Source organism: Balaenoptera physalus (genome assembly GCF_965194825.1).
Source record: "Balaenoptera physalus genome assembly, chromosome: 20".
NCBI lineage: Eukaryota > Metazoa > Chordata > Mammalia > Artiodactyla > Balaenopteridae > Balaenoptera > Balaenoptera physalus.
Window position 1 is genome coordinate 10,994,003 of NC_138901.1, and position 21,121 is coordinate 11,015,123.

The 21,121-nt window shown below is 51.0% G+C and overlaps 1 protein-coding gene across 4 annotated transcripts; it reads left to right on the plus strand.

The window, feature by feature from the left end:
- Positions 1–3: 3 nt before the first annotated feature.
- SLC26A11 (solute carrier family 26 member 11) lies at positions 4–20,543 on the plus strand. Of its 4 annotated transcripts, none has more exons than XM_082441525.1 (17): positions 4–120; positions 1,229–1,443; positions 2,005–2,197; positions 2,599–2,684; positions 4,642–4,721; positions 5,810–5,952; positions 10,074–10,249; positions 10,692–10,764; positions 13,062–13,112; positions 14,228–14,288; positions 16,363–16,418; positions 16,615–16,755; positions 17,373–17,500; positions 17,830–17,929; positions 18,377–18,510; positions 18,845–18,917; positions 19,708–20,543. In XM_082441525.1, exons 2-17 carry the CDS (start codon positions 1,231–1,233, stop codon positions 19,797–19,799), a joined length of 1,800 nt encoding a protein of 599 aa, XP_082297651.1. In that variant the 5' UTR covers positions 4–120; positions 1,229–1,230; the 3' UTR covers positions 19,800–20,543. The 4 variants fall into 4 exon arrangements, with proteins under 4 accessions (XP_082297651.1, XP_082297653.1, XP_082297654.1 ...); XM_082441527.1 differs by having other exon boundaries at positions 18,845–18,978; positions 19,708–19,778; XM_082441526.1 differs by lacking the exon at positions 4–120 and adding an exon at positions 726–749.
- The last annotated feature ends 578 nt before the right edge of the window (positions 20,544–21,121 follow it).

Consider the following 21,121-nt stretch of genomic DNA (forward strand, 5'->3'; position numbering starts at 1 on the left):
TCACGTGCACATCAGGACCCGCCCAGGACCCGCCCCGGCTCCGGCTCCCGCTCCCCCAACCTCTGCGGTTCCTGCAGACCCGCTGCGGCGACGACGGGAGACCCTGAGCTGTGGCGTCCGGTGAGTGCGTGGCTGACGGCGGCGGGGCCCGGGGTCGAGTGCTCAAGTTGCCAGGGCACGGGCCGGGGTAGCTGGTGGGCGGCCGACGTGGGGGGGGGCGGCAAGTGGTCCGAGGGTACGGGCGCGTCCCGCGGGGACCCCGCTCCCTACCCACCTCAGCCCCACCCAGGTCCCCGCCATCGTCCGCCTTGCTGGGGCCGGCAGGCCACGGACCGGCAGACGGTGTGGGGTCCCCGCCCGTAGACCCCAGCGTCCGGGACAAGGGGCTTCGGGGGTGGGGGGCCGGTTCTGTCCAGAGCAGCCCCACCGGGGCTGGGGGTGGTTTGGGACGGGCTCTGCGCGCCAGGAGCACCAGGACCCTAGAGGATGAGCACCAGGACCCTAGAGGATGCGCGCCGTGAATTACTGGGGGAGCCTCTGACGTTCTTTCAGAACCAACTAGAATACCTAAGGCTCCTCTAAGGATATAGACGCCACAGGTGGGGGTTGGGGTGATGCGCAGCTTCAGGACGGGAGCCCTCCCACCACCGCAGCGCCGCAGTCTGCCGTAGTGGGTGGAGCCTGCTCTGCTGCGCACTTGGAAAACCTTAGGGCCTCCAGTCACCCCACCCACTCCTCGCCGGCTACGTGTGGGTATCTCCGTGGGCCTGCTTTTCTCTGCACTGCTCCCCGTTAAATTTCCTGGGGGGGGGGAATAAAAAAAGGAAACAGATTCTCTTGGGAGGAGAAACCTTGAGTCTAATTAGTGATTAGTGTTTGAATTTCTCAGTGAGAAATCATTTATTTTTTCTGGCCAGAGTCGATGGAGGAAGAGAAGGCACCTAGGGTCTGGGCAGGTGGGGTTCAGGGAGAGCAGTCGGTGGCGGGGGGCACTCCACCTTTGGTTGACGCCTTCTCTGCACAGGCTGTTGGCTTCCTGACTCAGATCAGCAAGGTGAGGGGAGATTTAACGCATCTAGCTCCACCCCCCTGGGTGAGAAGAGACCGATTGCGCATCTCCTGATGTCTCTGGACCTCACCCTCACTCTCACCTCACCCTATTGCTGGGTTTTCTGAAGCCCAGGCACTGACTGCTGGTCTGTGTCCCCCCGACCCCGACTCTTCCTAGACATGTCATCTACTATGAAGCCGCCCAAGGGCTTTGCCCCGATGTCCTGCTGCTGGTCCACTGCGACCATGCAGAAGAGGCTGCCTTTCCTGGCCTGGCTGCCTGACTACACCTGGCACGCACTGAAGATGGACTTCATCGCTGGGATCTCAGTCGGGCTCACAGTCATTCCCCAGGCTCTGGCCTATGCCGAGGTGGCTGGACTCCCTCCCCAGGTGAGATGTGTGCCCTTGCTGCCCACCACATCCCTTCGCCTTAGCCTGACCCCACTCCAGGCCTTAGTGCTCACCCAGGAGCAGAGTAGAAATGCATGCATAGTATTCCCTCCAGACAAGGGGGCACCCTGGGCTCCAGTCCCATGGGGCCCAAGAAGCCTTAGTTTACAACCTGGAGCGTGTGACTGCCTTTGGGCAGACGCGTGCTCCTGTAACCCCTCTTGTATGCTTGTCACACACAGGCACCAAGCTAGTTCTGGACTGCCTGATGGGGCCAGTGGGATGACTCACTCTGGCTTTAAGAATGCTTTCTCAGAATCACAGGCTCAGACATAAGGACACGAGGCCCCAGTTGGGTGTGGGTAGAAAAGAGGCCCCGTAGTCACTGTAAGTCCACAACCTTGGGTAACAGAGGGTGAGCAGTTCACCCCGCCTGTATGTGCTGCTGTGCCCAGAATACACAATGGACCACACAGATCCCTGTGCTTAACCAGCTACACCAGGGACCCTGTGCGGGTGCCATGTGCCTCCTGGATATTCATTGCTTTCTTTGCCCAACAGTACGGCCTCTACTCTGCCTTCATGGGGTGCTTCGTATATTTCTTTCTGGGTACCTCCCGAGATGTGACTCTGGGCCCCACGGCCATCATGTCCCTCCTGGTCTCCTTCTACACCTTCCACGAGCCTGCCTATGCTGTGCTGCTGGCCTTTCTGTCGGGCTGCATCCAATTAGGCATGGGGTTCCTGCGCTTGGGTAAGGCACTCAGACCTTCCTGTCATGGGGACGGGGGGTTGCAGTTCTGCTCTTCCTGGGGTACCGAGGCACCTCATTCTGGGGATGCCCTGCCTTCAGCGTTTCCTTCTTTGCCTTCCAAGGGCTATCCGTGTGTGTGTGTGTGTGTGTGTGTGTGTGTGTGTGTGTGTGTGTGTGAGTGAAGAGGGGTGGCTCTCAGCTCTCCTCTATTGTGCTCAGAGGCCAGGACACTTGGAGAAGTGCCCTGGGCCTCAGTCCCTAGTCTCTTTCCTGCTCTCCAAACCAGCCCAAACAGGGTATGCCACTAGTCTTTAGACCCAATCCCACCTATACCACCTCTCCCAGCCCACACTGACCCAGTGGGGCTGGGACCAGCCTGGTGTTCCCTCTTGGCTGTCCAGGGTTCCTGCTGGACTTCATCTCCTGTCCCGTCATTAAAGGTTTCACCTCGGCTGCCGCCATCATCATCGGATTTGGGCAGATTAAGGTAGGCACCCTAGTTGGCCCTGGGGCATCTGCTGGCTAGCAGGACCAAGGCCAGGTCCTGATATGTGTGGGTCAAACTCTTGCTATTTGGGGGCTCAGAGCCTGTCGTGCTGGCATGAGTCTCCATTAATAAAATCATCCTTTGGGGGAGATATTGAGTGATGGCCAAGTTCTACAACAGGTAATTTGGGGGACCAGTAATGACAGCCCCTGCTCTTGCTGGAGTTTTCATGCCTGAGTGCTTGGTTCCCCTCACAGAGTCCTGCCCCTACTGCATATTGAACCATTGGGCCTTTACAAGTCACGAGTGTACTGCCAAAATTCCGACAAGCAAATTGCTCCCCAAGCTAATTTAGCTAGGTGATTTCACTTTTATGTCTTTCTTTTCCAAGTTTTTGTTTAATGTTTTTCAAATATCGTGCTTTTTTATGTTTCTGTTTAAACACCTATGAGAAGTATTGGAATCAGTGATCATCGGTTATCTGAGGATATCATTTATTCTCCTTCCATTGGGTTCTGCATACCTGGAAGGCAGGCACTGTTTTACTTCCAGTGTGGTTGCCCGGAGCTGTGCTTGGGTATGCAGAATGAAACTGAGCTGAATTGTACAGATTCAGGGAGACACACATATACACACACACACACGCCTCTCCATGGTGTGGTTCCCACAGTCAGGCTCTGCTTCAGTGTGGCCCGTGACAGTCTTCGCAGATGGAGGCCGAATGAGAAAGTAAGAACATGAAGCCTAAGAGGGTACGTGTGAGAGAGAATAAAGTAGTTGACACGTCACTGGGTGCTGGGTTAAACTTTCCCTATGTTTAGTTCTCAGAAGTTCTCTGGGAGGTAGGCTTATTATTATCTCCACTTATAGAGGAGGAAACAGCCTAGAACAATGTGGGTAAATTCGAACTATAGATTATGTACACACATATGTCAGGGTAAGCTTGGCAAGTGCTGTTTTGTGGGATGCTCTGTCCTTTATTCTGGAAACATTATCTTTCATTTTTAGTGTCAAGAATGTTCTTTTTTCATAACACAGTGAGAGGGTAGCTTCTTTATGCATTCGTATTTGGCAACCCTAGGCCTCTGTCTTCAAAACCTTGACTAGGTCATGACAGTCATCTGAGAGCCTCTAGGCTGGGGTGGGGGTCCTCTTGACCTGCCCACGCAGGAGTCCCTGTCCAGGACAGAAGCCGCTGTCCATGTCTGCCCTTCCCCTTCGGGACCTGTGTACACGGTGGGTTTTGGGGTTCTTGGAGCCTGATTGCCTTGGGAGTCTGGGCCTCGACCTCCCCTTCTGAGCCCAACCAGATAAAGAACTAAAGTACAGAGTGGCGCCCCTTCTCCCAGCCGAGGACCCCCGACCTGGCGGGGTCCCCTCAGCGCTCCTCCCTGGAGGACCTCGGCGCCCCCTCGACCCCCGGCCGTGCAGGTCTGCCCACCTCATGGCGAGACTTTCCCTTCCGACAGGGGGCGGTCCCCGATGGGCGGGCCTCCGAGTGACGGACGCGGCCTCAGGCCAATGGCGGTGAGGTCTGCGCTGTGAAGGGCGGGCCGCTGAGTGATGGACGGGATCGCGAACAGATGGCAGCCGGGCCTGAGGGGGCGGGCCGGGCCCCATACCAGGGAGCAGTTGAACCAGTCTCCTTGGTTTGAGGTCGCCCAGACTGATTTTCCTCAGATAGGAAAGTAATTTGCAAAGACGTGGGACAACATGAACATTGTGAAATACCGTCAGCACCCCCACTTCCCCCCGGGAGGGATAACTTTGATCTCCTGCCCTTGGGGACTTTGGGAATGGACAGATAGGCCTGGAAGAGCCAGGAGATGTTTTCCCCCAGGAAGGGCCCTTGGGGGGGGGGGTTCCAGGTTTGGAACAGTATTGAGATGCTGCAAGGGATGAGTTTCAGGCCTTTATATCGCAGAAGGCTGTCTAATCAGAATCTCTTGTTTGACAGAACCTGCTGGGACTGCAGCACATCTCCAGGCAGTTTTTTCTGCAAGTGTATTACACTTTCCACAACATCGGAGAGACCAGGTACCGGCTGGCTGTGTTTCTCCCCCCGCCCCCATAAGTAAGCTCTTCCTTCTAGATCCCTCTCCCGGTTCCCTCCCCATTTCCACTCCCAGGTGACATTTATTCCAATTCTCTGGGATCTTGCTGCTCAAACAGGGGTCCCGCGAGCAGCACCATCGGCATCACCTGGGAGCTGGTTAGAAACACAGTCTGGCCGGCCCAGACCTGCTGAATCAGTCGGCTTAATAAGAGGCCCAGGTGGCACATTGAAGCTTGAGAAGCTCTGCTCTGGTCGGTCCAGTGTGCCAGTCAGCGTGGCCCCATGCAGGGCTTCCTCCTGTGGTCGAAGTGAGAAGAGACCATATGAAGGAAGGGCAGGTGGTCTCTCGTTCAAAGAGTTCATAGTTCAGTGAGCAAGAGAACCACAGGGCAAGGGAAGGCAGAGGCCAACAGACATGCAGGTGCCAGGGGACGGGCGGCAGGTGGAGAGAGTTCCTACTGCAAGCACATCACTCAAATGGAGGGGCTTCTCTCAGAGAGCAAGCAGGTTAAAGGGACAAATAGGAGATGCAGCTCGATGAGCCCAGCTGGAGGCCAGAGCACCTCACTGGCTGGAGGGGCAAGAGGAAGAAGTGACCTGGGGGGAGCTGTAGGGGGAGCTGCCTGGAGGGAGTGGGGGAGACCCTGTGACCATTCTCTCCTCCCCTTCTGATCTGCTGCTGACGTTTCCTGGCCCATAAGATGCACCTGGTGGGGGTCAGCCACATGGGGGGTAGTGGAGATGGAGATGGACCGGTCAGAGAGCATCATAGGCAGTCAGGAGTGAATCTCCCTGAACTGACGAGACGTGTAGCCCAGAGAACTATGTGACTAAAAACGTGAGCTGGTAGCGTGCCTACGGCTACCACTGTCATCTGGGCTTCAGCTCCCAGGGCCTGTGTACCTACTAAGTTTCGAATAAAGTTTTGAAATGGAACAGGGACACAGGTTACTTAGGGAAAAACAAAAAGAGCATTCGAGAGAGAAAGTTTTCCAGCAGAAGCAGCAACCAAAGGCCAGAAGGCCTGTGCTATCAGCAGGTTTGGGCGGTGACCGGTGTCTGTCTGCAGGGTGGGCGATGCAGTGCTGGGACTGGTCTGCATGGTGCTGCTGCTCGTGCTAAAGCTGATGCGGGACCACGTGCCTCCCGTCCATCCCGAGATGCCCACTGGCGTGCGGCTCAGCCATGGGTTGGTTTGGACTGCCACCACAGGTGAGGGGGCCTTCTGGCTGAGGGACCGTTTCCAGATTTGTCCTACACAACCTGGCCTCACATTGTAGTCACCCCAGGAACCCGAATTCCACCCGGAGAGATCTTTACGTCACTCGCTAAGTGGTTCCCATACGCATCCAGGGCTGAGAGCTCTGTTTAGCAGCAGAAGTTCTCAGCTAGGGATGATTTTGCTCCGCCCCCGCCCCCGGGGGACATTTGGCAATGTTCAGAGACATTTTTGGTTGACACTACTGGGCAAGACTGTTTCTGGCTTCTGATGGGTGGAGGCCAGAGATTTTACTAAACATCCTGCAATGTACAGTCTCCCATGGCAAAAAAATGATTTGGCCCAAGATGTCAGCAGTGCTAAGGTTGAGAAACTCTGGCAGGTCTCTGGAGGAGAAAACAAGTTCCACTGAGACAAACTGGTCCTGTTTTAATTGTGCAGCTGCAAAGGGTAAACATTTTGCTTCAGGCCTGGAATCAACAGGTTGAGTCGCAGTTAACCAGAGGATCTGTAAAGAAAGGCTGAAGTAAAAGACAAGATGAGGAGAGTTAGTGGAACCGTTGGCTGGTTGAAGGGCCATCTCGGGGTGGGGATGGGGGTGGGGATGGACATCTCTCCACTGAGCTGCCAGTAGGTGACACAGAGAGAGAATGGCAGGTACAGCAAAGCAAGGAAGCATTGATATCTACTGGGCCTTTCCAGAGCTGAGGGCAATGGAAATCACCCCACTTGGCCCTACTCCGCAGCCATGAAATCCAGCCAGTTGTGGGAGGGAGGAGGTGGCTAGATTTCAGCCCTTGAGTCACTTCCAGCTTCTCCGGCTGTCCCCAGTCCCAAGAGTCACTCACCAGACCCCATTCTGCAGCCCGGAGGCCATGGGTAAACGCTGAGCACTTGGGAGGGTGGAAGAGCACTGGGTTTATGGTGAAACTACTGGTTTCAAGTCCTAGTTTAGCCACTTACCTGGCACTTGCATGAGTCACTTGTCAAAATTTTATGAGCTTTAGTACAGTCATCTGTAAAATAGTGAAAACAGGCTCTATTGCCTAAAACTTGACACTCAAAATGTGGCCTCTGACCAGCAGCACAGGCATCCCCTGGGAGCTTGTTGGAAATGCAGGTTCTTAGGCCCACCCAGACCTCTGGCGCAGAATCTGCACGTTAACATGCTTGTCAGGTGACGTGTGGGCACACTGAGGTTTGAGAAATGCTGCTCCAAAACCCTGTAGGCTTCTCAGGGACTACTGTCTTCTTTCTCTCCAGAATATGTGGTGTGTCCTTAGGAAACTAGTTACTGAGCTCCCAACTATGTTTGTTAAAAAGTCATCGTTTCAGCTTGTATTTTAGCTGAGTGAGGACAGGTTAACCTATAATAGTACCTTGTGTTTGTTTAGCAATTTGTAGAGAATTTGTTTAGCCCCAGAACACTCTTGTGGGGTAGGTGGAACAGTTGTCATTTCTCCCCTTTTGCAGATGAAAAAGTAGAGACTTGCAGAAATTGAATGAGCTGTAATCTGACATACAGTGATGGATGGCTTATAAAGCATTTTACAAACATCACTTCTTTTGATTGTCATAGCAGCCTTGAGGATGGGATATTATTTTCCCTGTGTTGCCAGTGAGGAAAATGAGGCTCTGAAACGTAAAACAGACAAACCAAATAAGACTTCTCAAGGCCACATACCTAGGAGCAGGCAGAGTGAGGACTTGCTCCCAGGTCACTTGCCGTTTTTCCTGATCAGTTGATCGAGAAGTGTATCAATTTTATTTATCTCACAGAACCAACTTTTGATTGCATTGATCTTTCTGTTGCTTTTGTTTTCTTATTAGTAGATTTTGCTCTGATCTTTATTATTTCCTTGCATTGGCTGATTTTGAATTTACGTTTCTTTTTCAAATTCTTAAGGCAGAAGCTGAGGTCTTTGAGACCTTCCTTCTTTTCCAGTATAGTGATTAGGGTCATAAATTTCCCACTCAGCACTGCTTTAGCTGCATCCCACAATTTTGATAGGTTGTGTTTTCATTTTTGCTTAGTTCTAAATACTTTCTAATTTCCATTTTGACTTCTCTTTTGAATTGTGGATTATTTACCCTTTGAACCAGGAGCCTTTTAGGAATTAGTTTCCAAATATTCGGGGATTTTTTAATTAGTATTTTGCTACTGATTTCTAACATAATTCCATTACGGTCAGAGAACAAACGTTGTACGTACATAACATATGTAGGATTATAATTTTCTCTGGAAATGACCCCCTTTATCCTGGTAACATTCTTTGCTCTGAACTCTACTTTCATGTAGAGCTGCTCCAGCTTTCTTTTGGTTAGTATTAGCATATGTTTTCCCATCCTTTTACTTTGAACCTATTTAACTTATTTGTGTCTTTATGTTTAAAGTGTGTTTTTTGTAGGAAGCATATAGACGGGTTTTGTTTTTTAATACAATCTGATGATCTCTGCCTTTTCATTGGGGGGTGGGGTAATGTTTACATTCCATGTGATGATTGATATATCTAGCTTTAGATCTACCATATTGCTCTTTGTTTCCTATTGTCTCATTTCTTCTTTGTTCCCTTTTCCCTCTCTTTCTACCGTCTTTTGGATTGAGTATTTTTCTCTGATTCCTTTTTTATTCTCTTTATTGGCTTAATGGCTCTAACTGCTGTGTGTGTGTTTTTGTTTTTGCTTGTTTGTTTTTGGTGGTTGCTTTAGGGTTTATCGTATACATCTGTATCTTAATACAGTGTACATTCCAACTTCACGTTGATATAAGAACCTTATGATCAGATACATCCATTTCTCCTCTTCTAGCCTTTGTACTATGGTTATCATATTTTTTTTTTCAACATGTGTTTTAAATCTCTCAGTCATTATTGTTTCCACTTTAAACATGTAGTTACTTCTAAAGATGTATAAGTAACGAGAACAAAGTCTGTTATATCTTCCCACATTATACATCTTTCCGGTGCTTTTCATTCCTTTGTGTAGATGCAGATTTCCATCTGTATCATTTTCCTTCTGCCTGGAGAACCTTCTATATTGTTTCCTGTAGTGCAGGCCTGTTGGTGATGAATTCTTTCAGCTTTTGTATGTCCAAAATAGTCAGTGTTTTACTTTTATTTTGGAGGGTAGCTTTGCTGGATATAGAATTCTAGATAGTTTTTTTCCTCCTCCACACTTCAAAAATGCTGTTCTCCTGTCTTCTGGCCTGCTTTGTTTCCTATAAGAAGTCTGCTGTCATTCTTTCATTCCTCTAGATATGACCTTTTTCTCTGGCTGCTTTTAAGATATTCTCTTTATCATTGGCTTTAGGCAATTTGATTATGATGTGCCTTGTTGTAGTTTCTTTTTGTTTTTTTTCCATGTGTCTTGTCCTTGGAATTCACTGAGCTTCTTGGTTACGCAGGTTTGCAGTTTTTATCAAATTTGGAAAAATACTCAGCCATTATTTCTTCAAATCCTCGTGCTGTCTCCCCGTACCACTCCACGGTCTTTCTTTGCGGACTCTGACACATGTTAGGTTACTTGAAATTGTTCCTCAGCTACTGATGCTTAGTACAATTTTTCAATCTTTCTTTTCTTCTGTGTGTTTCATTTTGAGATTCTATTGCTACATCATCAGTTTCACTAGTCTTTTCCCTGTAATATCTAATCTGTCTTTAATCCATTCAGTGTATTTTTTGCCTCAGACGTTACGGTTTTCATTTCTAGAAGGTCAGTTTGGGAGATATTTGGGTATATATACACAGACACTGTTGTTCCGTATATTTTGTCCAGTTTTTAGTTGTTTTAGGCAGCAGAGTAAACCTGCTCTGTTTCTCCATCTTCCAAGTGGCATCACCTTGGGAGATCTGATCTCAAAGTCTTTCCAGCTCTGCCTTTGACCGTGCAGTCACTGGTGACCAGTAGATGACACGCGTGCTGGCCCTGTGTGTCACCACTCCTCTGTTTCCCCATTGTGTGTTTTTCATGGTGTCATGTTTTCATGCCTGCCATACAGTTGCTTGTATCCATGCTGATTCCCAGGCTGGGGAGGGGTCTTCCACCTCCTGAGGTGTATTTGCTCCAGTTACCCAGACGATCCGGGTTTCACTGACAGTCTCTCCCCCTGTCCTAGCTCGCAACGCCCTGGTGGTCTCCTTTGCTGCCCTGGTCGCATACTCCTTCCAGGTGACTGGATACCAGCCTTTTGTTCTAACTGGGAAGACACCCGAGGGGCTCCCTGATGCCCACATCCCTCCCTTCTCAGTGACCACTGCCAACGGGACGATCTCCTTCACCGAGATGGTACAGGTGGGTAGAGACAGGGAGCCAGGCCAGCTTGGCTGAGGCCGCAGCGGCCCCTGGGCCTGGGTCTATCTCGTAATGCATTCGCTTAGTGACGGGCAGCTCTGAACTCAGCTAGGACTGCTGTCCTCAGGAAGGGGCGTCTCTAGTGCAGGGACAGGTAGGAATGAATTCCAGATTAGGCACAACCTTAAAGGACACCACATTTATTTTTCTACCTTGAGCCCAGGGGTGTTCCTGCCATCGTGGACGCTGGCAGAGCAGGAATTTGTTGTGTTCTGCTGTGTGTCGTGTTCCTTGCAGTGTGAGCTCACAGCCCTGCAGCTGAAGTACGTTTGCTTCTGTCAGACATAGACGAGTCAGTGCCTACCTTGTCAGGTCACTGACTGGTCAGACCTCTTCTGTCCTTCCCCGGAGGGTCACTCACCATCCCTGTCTCCTCTCTCAGGGCATGGGGGCCGGGCTGGCTGTGGTGCCCCTGATGGGTCTCCTGGAGAGCATCGCAGTGGCCAAATCCTTTGGTAAGATGCTCACCACCCACGCCCTCCCTGGCATCTCAACCCGGAGCCCAACCTGCCTTGCTTGTCTGCCCTCCTGCTTGCTTTTTATCTGCTTTGATTTTTAAAACTTTGATTTTTTATCCGAGTAATACATGCTTTTTAAAAAAAAAAAAAAAACCTACAGTAAAAATAGATTGTCAATGAAAACTCTTCCTGTGGCTGGAAATGTTTGACAGTCCGCTCTCTGTGGACATAAAAGGTCCTGCATTTAGCCTTTGCCAGTTGAACTTTTCTGTGCGTGGTGTAAACACTCCTCCTGCCAGGTGATTGCAAGCTGAATGTGGAGTTTGAACATTCAAATCTTGTGGTAACATATGAAACAGCTACCATCCACTGTACAGATACAGCTAAATAACCTCATCAGTCAGAATGAAAGGTAAAAATAAATTAGAAACCGATACATTTTAAGTATTATCTTTGTTTTTAATATAATTTATTTAATTGACAGTTTTCATTTAATTGGTAATAATAGCTGTATTTGATACCGTGTTAGCAGAATTCCTAAAAATTTGACAAGGTGCCCTTTCCGAGTGTCTGAGCACACCTGGCCTGTCCCCTCCCAACCCCTGGAGAGGCTGGGAAGCGTTAATCTACTTATATGACTGCTGCTCAATACTGATTCCTTCCACCTGAGCTGAGGCTGCCAAACCTTTCATGTGTCCCTGCTTCTGTCTTAGGTCCCTGGACTTTTGTTCTGTGTTGTCCATGAGGATGATGTGTTTCTTCTGTTCTATAAGAGGGTTAAGTCCTTTGTTTGGATTTAATTTGACTCTAAAGGTTAAAATTCAGATATATGACATGTATGTTACTATGACTACCTAAATTGTGTTCACTGCCCAGCCCAGGTTGTGCCAGGATTATGTTTCCTTCTCTGAAGTTCCAGCATCTGGATCCTTAGACCACTCCCAGGAGACTATAAACCAGTGTTCATTCTAAAGGGTTTTCCTTTCTGAACGCCAGCAGTTGCTCAAGACCACACTGCATTTCAGTTTGCGACCTGTTCAGCTCACATCTTTCTTGTTCAGTTTCTATTTTTCTGATCCTTTTTTTTTTCTTTTTTTAATTTGGAGGGGCATATCTCAGAATCTGCATGTGACAGATTTTACTCATCTTGTCTATTACTTAGAAAACTCTCCATTTTCTTTTTTTTTTTAAACTTATTTATTTTTGGCTGTGTCTTTGTTGCTGTGCGTGGGCTTTCTCCAGTTGCAGTGAGCGGGGGGCTACTCTTCGTTGTGGTGTGCGGGCTTCTCATTGCAGTGGCTTCTCTTGTTGTGGAGCACAGGCTGTAGAGCGCACGGGCTTCAGTAGATGCGGCACGTGGGCTCAGTAGTTGTGGCTCATGGGCTTAGATGCTCTGCAGCATGTGGGATCTTCCTGGACCAGGGCTTGAACCCGTGTCCCCTGCATTGGCAGGCGGATTCTTAACCACTGTGCCACCAGGGAAGCCCTCCATTTTCTTTTGAAGTCAGCTGACTGCCTGTGCTCATTTGTAAAGCTTGTCATGCTTTTAAATCAAGGCTTAGTAAACCACAGCCTGTTGCCCATCACCTGCGAATGGCTTTTGCATTTTTAAATGTTTGAAAAAAAATCTAAAGACGATTTGGATTTGATGACACATGAAAAGTATATGAAATTTGTATTTTAGTTCACAAGTAAGGTTTTATTGGAAGATGGTCTCTTGTTCACTTGTTTCATGTTGTATGGTTGCTTTGTGCTATAATGGGGAGCTGAGCAGTTGTGACAGAGGGTGTGACCCTCAAAACCTAAAATATTGACAGTCTGGCCCTTTACAGAAAGTTTACCAACCACTGTTAAGATTCATGCCGCTCCATAGTTTCTCCCTAAATCTTCCCGCTTATGTCTCTGGGCCTCATCTGAGACTTTCTAGTCATCTTGACTTGCAACCAGAGAGCTTTTTAGTTTAAAACATCTTTCCCTTATTATAAAAGCAATACATGTTTGTTGCACAAGATATTGAAAGTTCAGAAATGGATTAAAAAAAACGAATCACTTGTAATGTCCTTCACTACCCCAATTAACTAACATTTCGCTGTACGTCTACTTTTTTTTTTGTAAACACACGAAGACGTGTATACATTTGCATATATGTATATATTTTATCTGTGTTTATACCTTCTATTTACAATCATAGACAATGCTGTAGGGAGAAATTGGTGGCCTGTTTGATCATTTCATAGACAGTTTCCTGATGATCTATATCTAGTGACAGTGTTTTTATTGTCTGTTCTCTTTAGCCTCTCAGAATAATTACCGTATTGACGCCAACCAGGAGCTGCTGGCCATCGGTAAGACTCCAGTGGCGGGTGGCTCTCGGGGTCTGGGTGGTGGAGGTGCTGACACTCAGGGTGCAGAGCTGGCCCGAGTGGGGCCCATTTTCCCATCTCAGGTGGTTCAGTTTAATCCCTAGGAGTAGGGTGCCAACATCTAGTGTCTGACAGGCTCACTGAGCACCTGCTGTGTACCAGACCCTGAGGGCTGTGGCCTGTTCTGTGCCTGGGAACGCCTGGAATGTTCCACCTGGGCTGGGGGTGGGGGCTTCCAGGGCGAGGGTCAGGTTGCTGAGGAATGTGGCCAGGTAGGATCTCAGGTGAGCCTGCTGATTGTGTGGGATCTTGGCTGCCTGTGCCTCGCCCTGTGCCTCCCTCCAGGAGTGGCAGGCGGATGAGTAAGGACTCAGGTGGGCCCCAGGCTTCCTGACTGTGGAGCGGTGCATCCCAGGTGACACCTGAGCTGTCTCGAGAGCAGGCCTTGAACCTGTGACCAGTTGTGGGTTTTGCGGAGCCAAGGAGACCATGGTGGTCTTTGTGAAGGCCCCTGGGTGAGGTGGGTACTGACGAGCTGATGGTGATGAACTTGGGCTAGTTACCTCCGTTCTGAGGTCCCAGCCAGGTTCCGGGCATGGGTGTGTCCAGTACAGGTTAATCAGAGGCACACAGGGAAGGCAGCTTACTGGCCATGACCTTCTGCCATTCACCTTGGCTGGTCATCTTGTGAAAGTGTGGGTTTGAAGGAACTCAGAGTAGGAGGGATGCCCACAGGCGTACTGGGCACTTCAGGCCTGTCTGTGCACACTTGCCTTACTCAGCCATCCCCCTTTCTGGGCAGGAGGGATTCCTCATTCTGTTATACATGGGAAAAGGCATATTTCACTCACACAGGCAAGGCTGGGGTCAGAACTGCTTTATAGCTAGAATCAACCTCAGCGCACTTGGCAAAGATCATGGTTTGACTTTCCTAGAGGGAGAGAGAACCAGATATAGGATGCCCCACTGGGTAGTTCCTCTCACCTTCTGTCTTCCTGTTTCCTTTCTGGTTTTTATCTCCTTCCTCCCCCTCTCCTTTTTCTCTCTATTTTATGCTTCTCGTCCTGGATGAGCTTTTTCCTTCCGTTTCTCCACAGGCCTGACGAACATCCTGGGCTCCCTCTTCTCCTCCTACCCAGTCACAGGCAGCTTTGGCCGGTGAGTGACCACGTTCCCCCTTCTCTGTGTCTCCAGGGAGGTCCCCGCCCAGGACAGAGGGTCCTTGTCCAGCTTGAAGAACCAGGTTCCCCCTGCGGGGCCCTTGCCCACGTCCTGAGGTCGTTTTCACTTTTTTCCACGTTGGTCCTCTCTCCCTTGGTCAGCTGTGACGGTGTCTATGGGGAGACAGGAGGGGGCTCCCTCTGCTTCCCTCACCATCTTGGCAGGTTTTCTTTACCCCGATACACAGTGCTGCAGTTTAACATTAAAAAGATCCCCGTGCATGGAAATGCTCCCAGCATCTTGGTGCTGGAGTTAATTCCTGAAAGATAGTGGAGGTGGGAGGGACTGCAGCTCTGCCTGAGGAAGGGGCAGACTCTCGAGTGGAGTTGCCATATGGCCCCCATGAAAGGCAGGAGGGCAGGGCGGGAGGGTGGCCTGTGGCTTGAAGGAGAAGAGGAGGTGTCAGTGCCCGGCCCTCAGGCCAAGTCCTGGAACCTGACCCGACCCCGAGCACTAAACCTTCTCGACACCCCAAACCACCACGTCGAGGGGGCACAGGGTACACCGTTCGACCTCCCGCACCTCAGCATCCTCGTCTGTAAAGCAGAATCAAGACGGGGCCTGTCTCGGAAAGTTATTCAGAGGATTTAAAGGAAATCACATAGAACGATGCTAGTGACTTGGTAGGTGCTGTAATAGCGTTTATGTAGTAAAACCTCTGTTTTTCAGTTTAACTTTTTATATGCTCTTGTTGGCATAACTAGTTTGCGAGCCTGTTCAGTCAAGGTCATATTTTGTGTCCCCTGGTATCTAGCACAATTCCTTGTATATAGTGGGTACAGGAAAAATTCTGTGAGTATTTAACCAATTAATGAAATTTCTGCCTAACTCCATAGAGGTTAAAGGTGACTTTTTAGAAGGCTTTCATGGAAATGTACAGACAACGTTTATTTCTGGAGGAATACGGGTGGGCACAGGTCACGGTTGGGGTATGGGATGCGTGGGGGAGGCAGAGTCCTGTACTGTCGTGGGAATCAAGTCGTGGTTCTCTTGTCATCTTGGTGGCGGCAAAGGGAAATGTGGCCTGAGGACCAGTTCTTCGGCAGAGAAAGCTCGTGGCATTTGGGTCTGAATATAGTTTTTCAAATAGGCAACGTGAAAAAGAAGCAAAATTAACCTCTAATTCCACTGTTAGAATTATGGTGTTTGTCCTTTTATGTTTTTTATTGTTTATACGTACATATACACGTATGTGTACATGTATTTACGTATGACTTATACATGTACATATATTCCCCCCCCCACTGGACAGATGATCATCAGCATTTTTCCATATCAGTAAAAATAAGCGTCTGCATCCTCGTTTCTCGTGGTAGCGGGGGATTCCATTGTAAGGGGGTGTATTATTTTGCCAGAGCTGTCTTAAAATACCACAGGCTGGGCGGCTTAAACAAACATTTACTTTTCACAGTTTTGGGGGTTGGACATCCAAGATCAAGGTGCCGGCAGGGTTCTCCTGTGACCTCTCTCCTGGGCTTGCAGATGGCCGCCTTCTCCGTGTCCTCAAGTGGCCTTTCCTCTGTGTCTGTGCATCCTGGCTTCTGTGTGTCCCATTTTCCTCTTCGAATAAGGACACTGGAGTAGGGCCCACCCTAAACGCCTCATATTAACTTAAACACCACTTTGAAGGTTCTTTCTCCAAATACAGTCACTTCCTGAGGTGCTCAGGGTTAGGGCTTCAACATTTGAATTGCGGGGGAGGGTGGGATGCAGTTCAGCCCGTAACAGAGTTTTAATTTATGGCTCCCCTGTTGGACATTTGGATTTACAACCAGGCGTCTCTCAGACGTACCGATCCATTATTTTGGGTTAATTGAGAAGGCCCAAGAGTCCCCCTGGAGAGAGGACCCAGCGCGCCAGCGTCTAAGCCTCTCCACTAGGTGGCGACGTTGGTGGGTCCTCCTATTCCCTCCGGATCCTGCATCCCAGGAGACCAGCCACAGCATGTGGGCCCTCGCCTCCCCTGCTCTCCCGGCCCGACAGCCACTAATGGGTCTCTGTTGCCTTCCAGGACGGCTGTGAATGCCCAGTCAGGGGTGTGCAGCCCAGCAGGGGGCCTGATGACGGGTGAGCACGCCTTTCATAGACACTGTGTTCCCCCTGTGTCCGCCGCAGTGAGGTAGGAGGAAAGGAGCGGAGGGAGCCCAGGGTGTGGGTGCCGTCGGCTCTGGTGCCTGGCTGTGTGCCCCAGGGCAGGGACTCCTTGCTGGGTGGGAGTCGGGGCGGCAGGGCCATGAGGTCACAGCACCCCACGCCCCTGCAGGAGCCCTGGTGCTGCTGTCACTCGACTACCTGACCTCACTCTTCTACTACATCCCGAAGTCTGCCCTGGCTGCTGTGATTATCATGGCCGTGGTCCCCCTGTTCGACACCAAGATCGTGGGGACACTCTGGCGAGTGAAGAGTATGTATGTCCTGTCCGTCGGCACCAAGGTTATTGATGGTCCTCCCTCTGCCATTGGCCGCTGCCCAGGCTGGCCCAGCTGGGGGAGAGACGGGGGCTTTGGGGTGACCAGCAGGGCCCATGTCATAGCCTCCCTTTCTCCACAGGTCATAGCGGCTCAAGGTTCCCCGGAACCTGCAATTCCTTTACTGTAACAAGTTTTTGTTCTCTTTTGTTTTTCGAAGTGGTTAAGGGATTTATGTGGCTTCTGCATCTAAGAGAAGTCTTGGTGCCTCCCTGGTCCTCATATCCCTTTTTCCTTGGTCCCCTGAGAAGTGCCCACTGGGACCTCTTCCCAGGGGCAGGGGACCAGGCCGACCAGGCAGGTCTTAAGGGCCCCTCGCCCAGGTAGGGAGGGATTTCTTGCCTCTGACACATCCTTGAGCTGGCATGGCCTGTCAGAGCATCGGTCCCCAGGTCTCTGGATGGGGGTCCCTCAGGAGCTGTTTGGGGTCCACGACACCTTCACTCATTATGAGAAAAGCCACACACGAGGTGTCTCTTGTCAGGGGGCTCGGGTAGCTGGGAGCCGAGCTCGCTGAGGATAGGCCATTCCTCAGCTGGACCCCCTCTCCCAGGGCTGGACTTGCTGCCCCTCTGTGTGACGTTCCTGCTCTGCTTCTGGGAGGTCCAGTACGGCATCCTGGCAGGGACCCTGGTGTCCATGCTGATTCTCCTGCACTCCGTGGCCAGACCCAAGATACAGGTAGCCCATCTGGTCTCCCTGAGAGGGACCTGCTGGCCTCAGGGGGCTGGTGGGGTGAAGCATGCCATGGGCAGACCCTTTGACCCCGCTGACTTGCATTTTGAGCTCTTGGTGTGATTGTGGCCCGAGGCACTGCCAAGTGACCATTCACCTAGCGGATGGTTTGACCTTCTGGTCATAACCCCACAGTGCTGTCCTGCTGCGCGTGGGGCTGTGGCGCGGGTGGGGGTCCCGCCAGCTCTGCACCCTCCCGTCCACCCTAGGCCTGGAAGAGCTGCCCTGTTGAACTTGCCTCCAGGGCTCACTGGCTTCCCCCCAACTGTCCCCAGGTGTCAGAGGGCCCGATGCTGGTCCTGCAGCCGGCGAGCGGCCTGCACTTCCCTGCGATTGAAACCCTCCGGGAGGCGTTACTGAGCCGGGCTCTGGAAAGTACGTGGCCAGATGGGCTGCGGTCACCCCCAACTCCCCGCCACCCTCTCAGCAGGGGTTCCTGCTGGACCCCAAGACCCTGCTCTCAGCTCTCAGGAAGGAGCTCGCCTGTCCTTGGGTCCAGGGGGTCTCGGGCATCTCAGAGTGGCGTCCAGTGGACACCCGCCCACTGTGTGTGCATGCAGCAAGGGTGGCAGTTCCCCAACATGTGTCCCTGAGGGCCCACTCCTTCCAGGAGTTGGTTTTTAGGGGAGAAAAGGGTCTGTTTGCCATATGAAGGAAATGGTTGTTGCTGTCTCCAGACAGCTAATGTTTTGGGTTCTTGTCCTTTCACCTTTCCATCCCCACTGGGGAGGAGCTCTTGATGGCCTCGTTTGGCCCCATGCCCCTGGCCAGAGCCTTTTCTGGCAGCCTCTGCCTGATGTGACCACTCCCCTGTCCCCCCAGCATCCCCGCCACGCTCTGCAGCCCTGGACTGCACCCACATCTGCAACATTGACTACACGGTGGTGCTGGGGCTCGGGGAGCTCCTGGAGGACTTCCACAAGCGGGGCGCCACCCTCGCCCTCATTGGCCTGCAGGTGGGTGTCGGCATCTGCTCTCGAAGTAGCCTGTGAGGTCTGTGTTGTCACCGTCCCCATGTCGAGGTGAGGATGCCAAGGCCCAGAGAAGCTGAGTGACTTGCCCAATGTCACACAGTGAGGAAGGCGGCTGGGCTCCTTTTTCGCGGCATCTGGCTGCAGAGCTCTGCTTGTGTCCGTTGCATCATGTGTTGCATTTGCAGAGCACTCATCTCCATGTCCTTCAGAAAGTATTCACTTAAGAAGTGTTCCTCTTACAGAGATGTGGGTTAGCCTGTGACGTGGCTTGCTAGGGCAAGAGCATTCCCACCTGCAATCACCGTTTGTCCCACAGGTCCCCGTTCTCCGTGTCCTGCTGTCAGCTGACCTGAAGGGCGTCCTGTACTTCTGCACCCTGGAAGAAGCAGGTGGGTGCGGCCAGTCATCAGAGTGAGAGCCACGGCAGCCTGGCTGCCCACACCCCACAGGGTCAGGACGGCAGGACAGAAACCCTGGGAGGTGGGAGGGTCGGTGCTTGAGTCCAAGAGCGGGGAGCACTCGGACGAGGGTGAGGCAGTGGACAGGTGGTCAGGGGGCCTTCTGCTCTGGGGTTTTATTTTTTAGGACTGTATGTGCGTTTTTAATTGAGGCACAGTTTACATACAGTGAAACGCACAGATCCTAAACGTGAGTTTGAGTCCTGACACATGGATGCAGTGGGCGTCCAGTCAGGATGTAGCTTGTCTCCATCGTTCCAGAAAGTTCCCTCTTTCTCCCTTCCAGTGACCCCCACTAGGGGTAAGCACTGCTCTGATTTCTTCCACCATCGGTCAGTGTAGCCTGTTCCGGAACTTCATGTAGTAGGATCAAGAGGATTCTTTTTGTGTTTGGCTTCCTTGGCTCAACTTGATGTCTGTGCAGTTCACCCCTGTTGCTGCTAAAGCAGCCAGACGCTGATCCACAAGAACTGGATAAGCAGATTGGGCCCAGCCACACCATGGAACCCGCCCAGCAGTGAGGAGGGTTATCGTGGCATGGAGAGTGGTGAGGTGCTGGTGGAGACTTAGGTGAAACTGGCCCAGGGCTGGAGACATTGGCCCAGGGACCTTAACTCCCCAGGCTTGAGGCCCCCAAAAGGCCAGCCTTTAATCCCATTCTGTGAACTGACCTGTCCTCACTTCGCTTTTTTAGTGTTTGGAAACCTTGTGTTTTCTGCAGAGAAATACTTGAAGCAAGAACCAGGGACCCAGCCCTACAATGGCAGCGAAGACTCTGTTCCGGAACACAAGATCGCCCTGCTGAAGGCCTGATTGGGCTACCGATGGGCGCCCGACATCAGAGGGTCTCACGGAAGGTTCTGGTCACTGTGATGCCGGATGCCGCCTTGCAGCTGGATCTGAGAAACCTGAGTAGGTGTCCCAGAGGAGGGGGAGGGCAACTGCGTGGGGGTCCACAGGTGGGACTCATCGCTTCCTCTGAGATGATTGAAAAAGTACCTCCCTGCTCTTCCTGGTATGCGAACTCTTTTTTTAAAGAGTGGTTTGGAGAACACTTTCTAGAATGGCAGACCACTTGAGAAAGGAAAGGGCAGGGATTTCAACCTGGTCTAGGAGAGGAGACTTCTCGCCCAAGCTGCTTCCTGGATTTCAGGGGAAATGGGGAGGGCGGGCATCTCTCAGGTGGGTTCCCTTCTTGATGGCGGCGGCTGAGCTGTTGTTGGGAGGAAAACCAAGGTTTGCCAAATGACTTCAAGTGTCTATTAAAAATAACTTCGTTGTGTTTTCTAAATTAAAATAAGTAATAGCTTTGGTGTTTTTGTAAAAACCATAAATGCTTATTGTAAAAACTACAGGTAACCATCCCCCCCATCCACTTTGGTGATAGCTCCACAGCTCCTCCCTCCAGTACACGTACACGTGTGTACGTTAGCATGTGGGTGTGTGTTTACAGTCATGTAAATGGTATCATTTCATCCATGGTGCTCTGTGACCCACATTTTCATGCGGTCATTACTGTGAATTATTTGTTGTGATAATAAATAGAATACATGATTATCAATGGCTACATGGTATTTTATTCTATATGCGTCATAATTTACTTAGCAAGCTCTCCATACATGACTTTCCTGTTTTAAATTTCACTTCCATCAATTTTTAGAGGTAAATCCTAGCTGAGGAATTTTGTGCTCCTGGACTCTCTTTGAGAAAGAACTCACTGTGCAGATGGCCCTGGATGCGGTGCCATGGGGCCACCAGTGTTCTGCCCAGGCCACCCTGGCCAGTATCTGAGCAGAGCAAGGGTCCAGGCCTGCCAATAATACACGACTCTTTTCAGATTCCTTGTCCTCCATCTTCTGGTGTTTCTCCTTCCAGGACCCTGACCAGCCAGCTAAACAGTTCACCGCCAGCCCCAAGGCAGCCTTTCCTTACCTCAGGCAGTTTCTCTTTTTCCACAAGGCGAGTGTGTCCTGAAACTCTGCCCGCTGGGCCACACCTGGCCAGAGCTGTGATGGGAGTTGTCCCTTTTTGGCCTGTGCCCACATTCTGAGCCCGCCCATTCTGGAACCCAGAGATCGTCCAATTCACAGTGTATCCAATTGATAACACTCAGGTGGGACCAATTTCATTGAAAA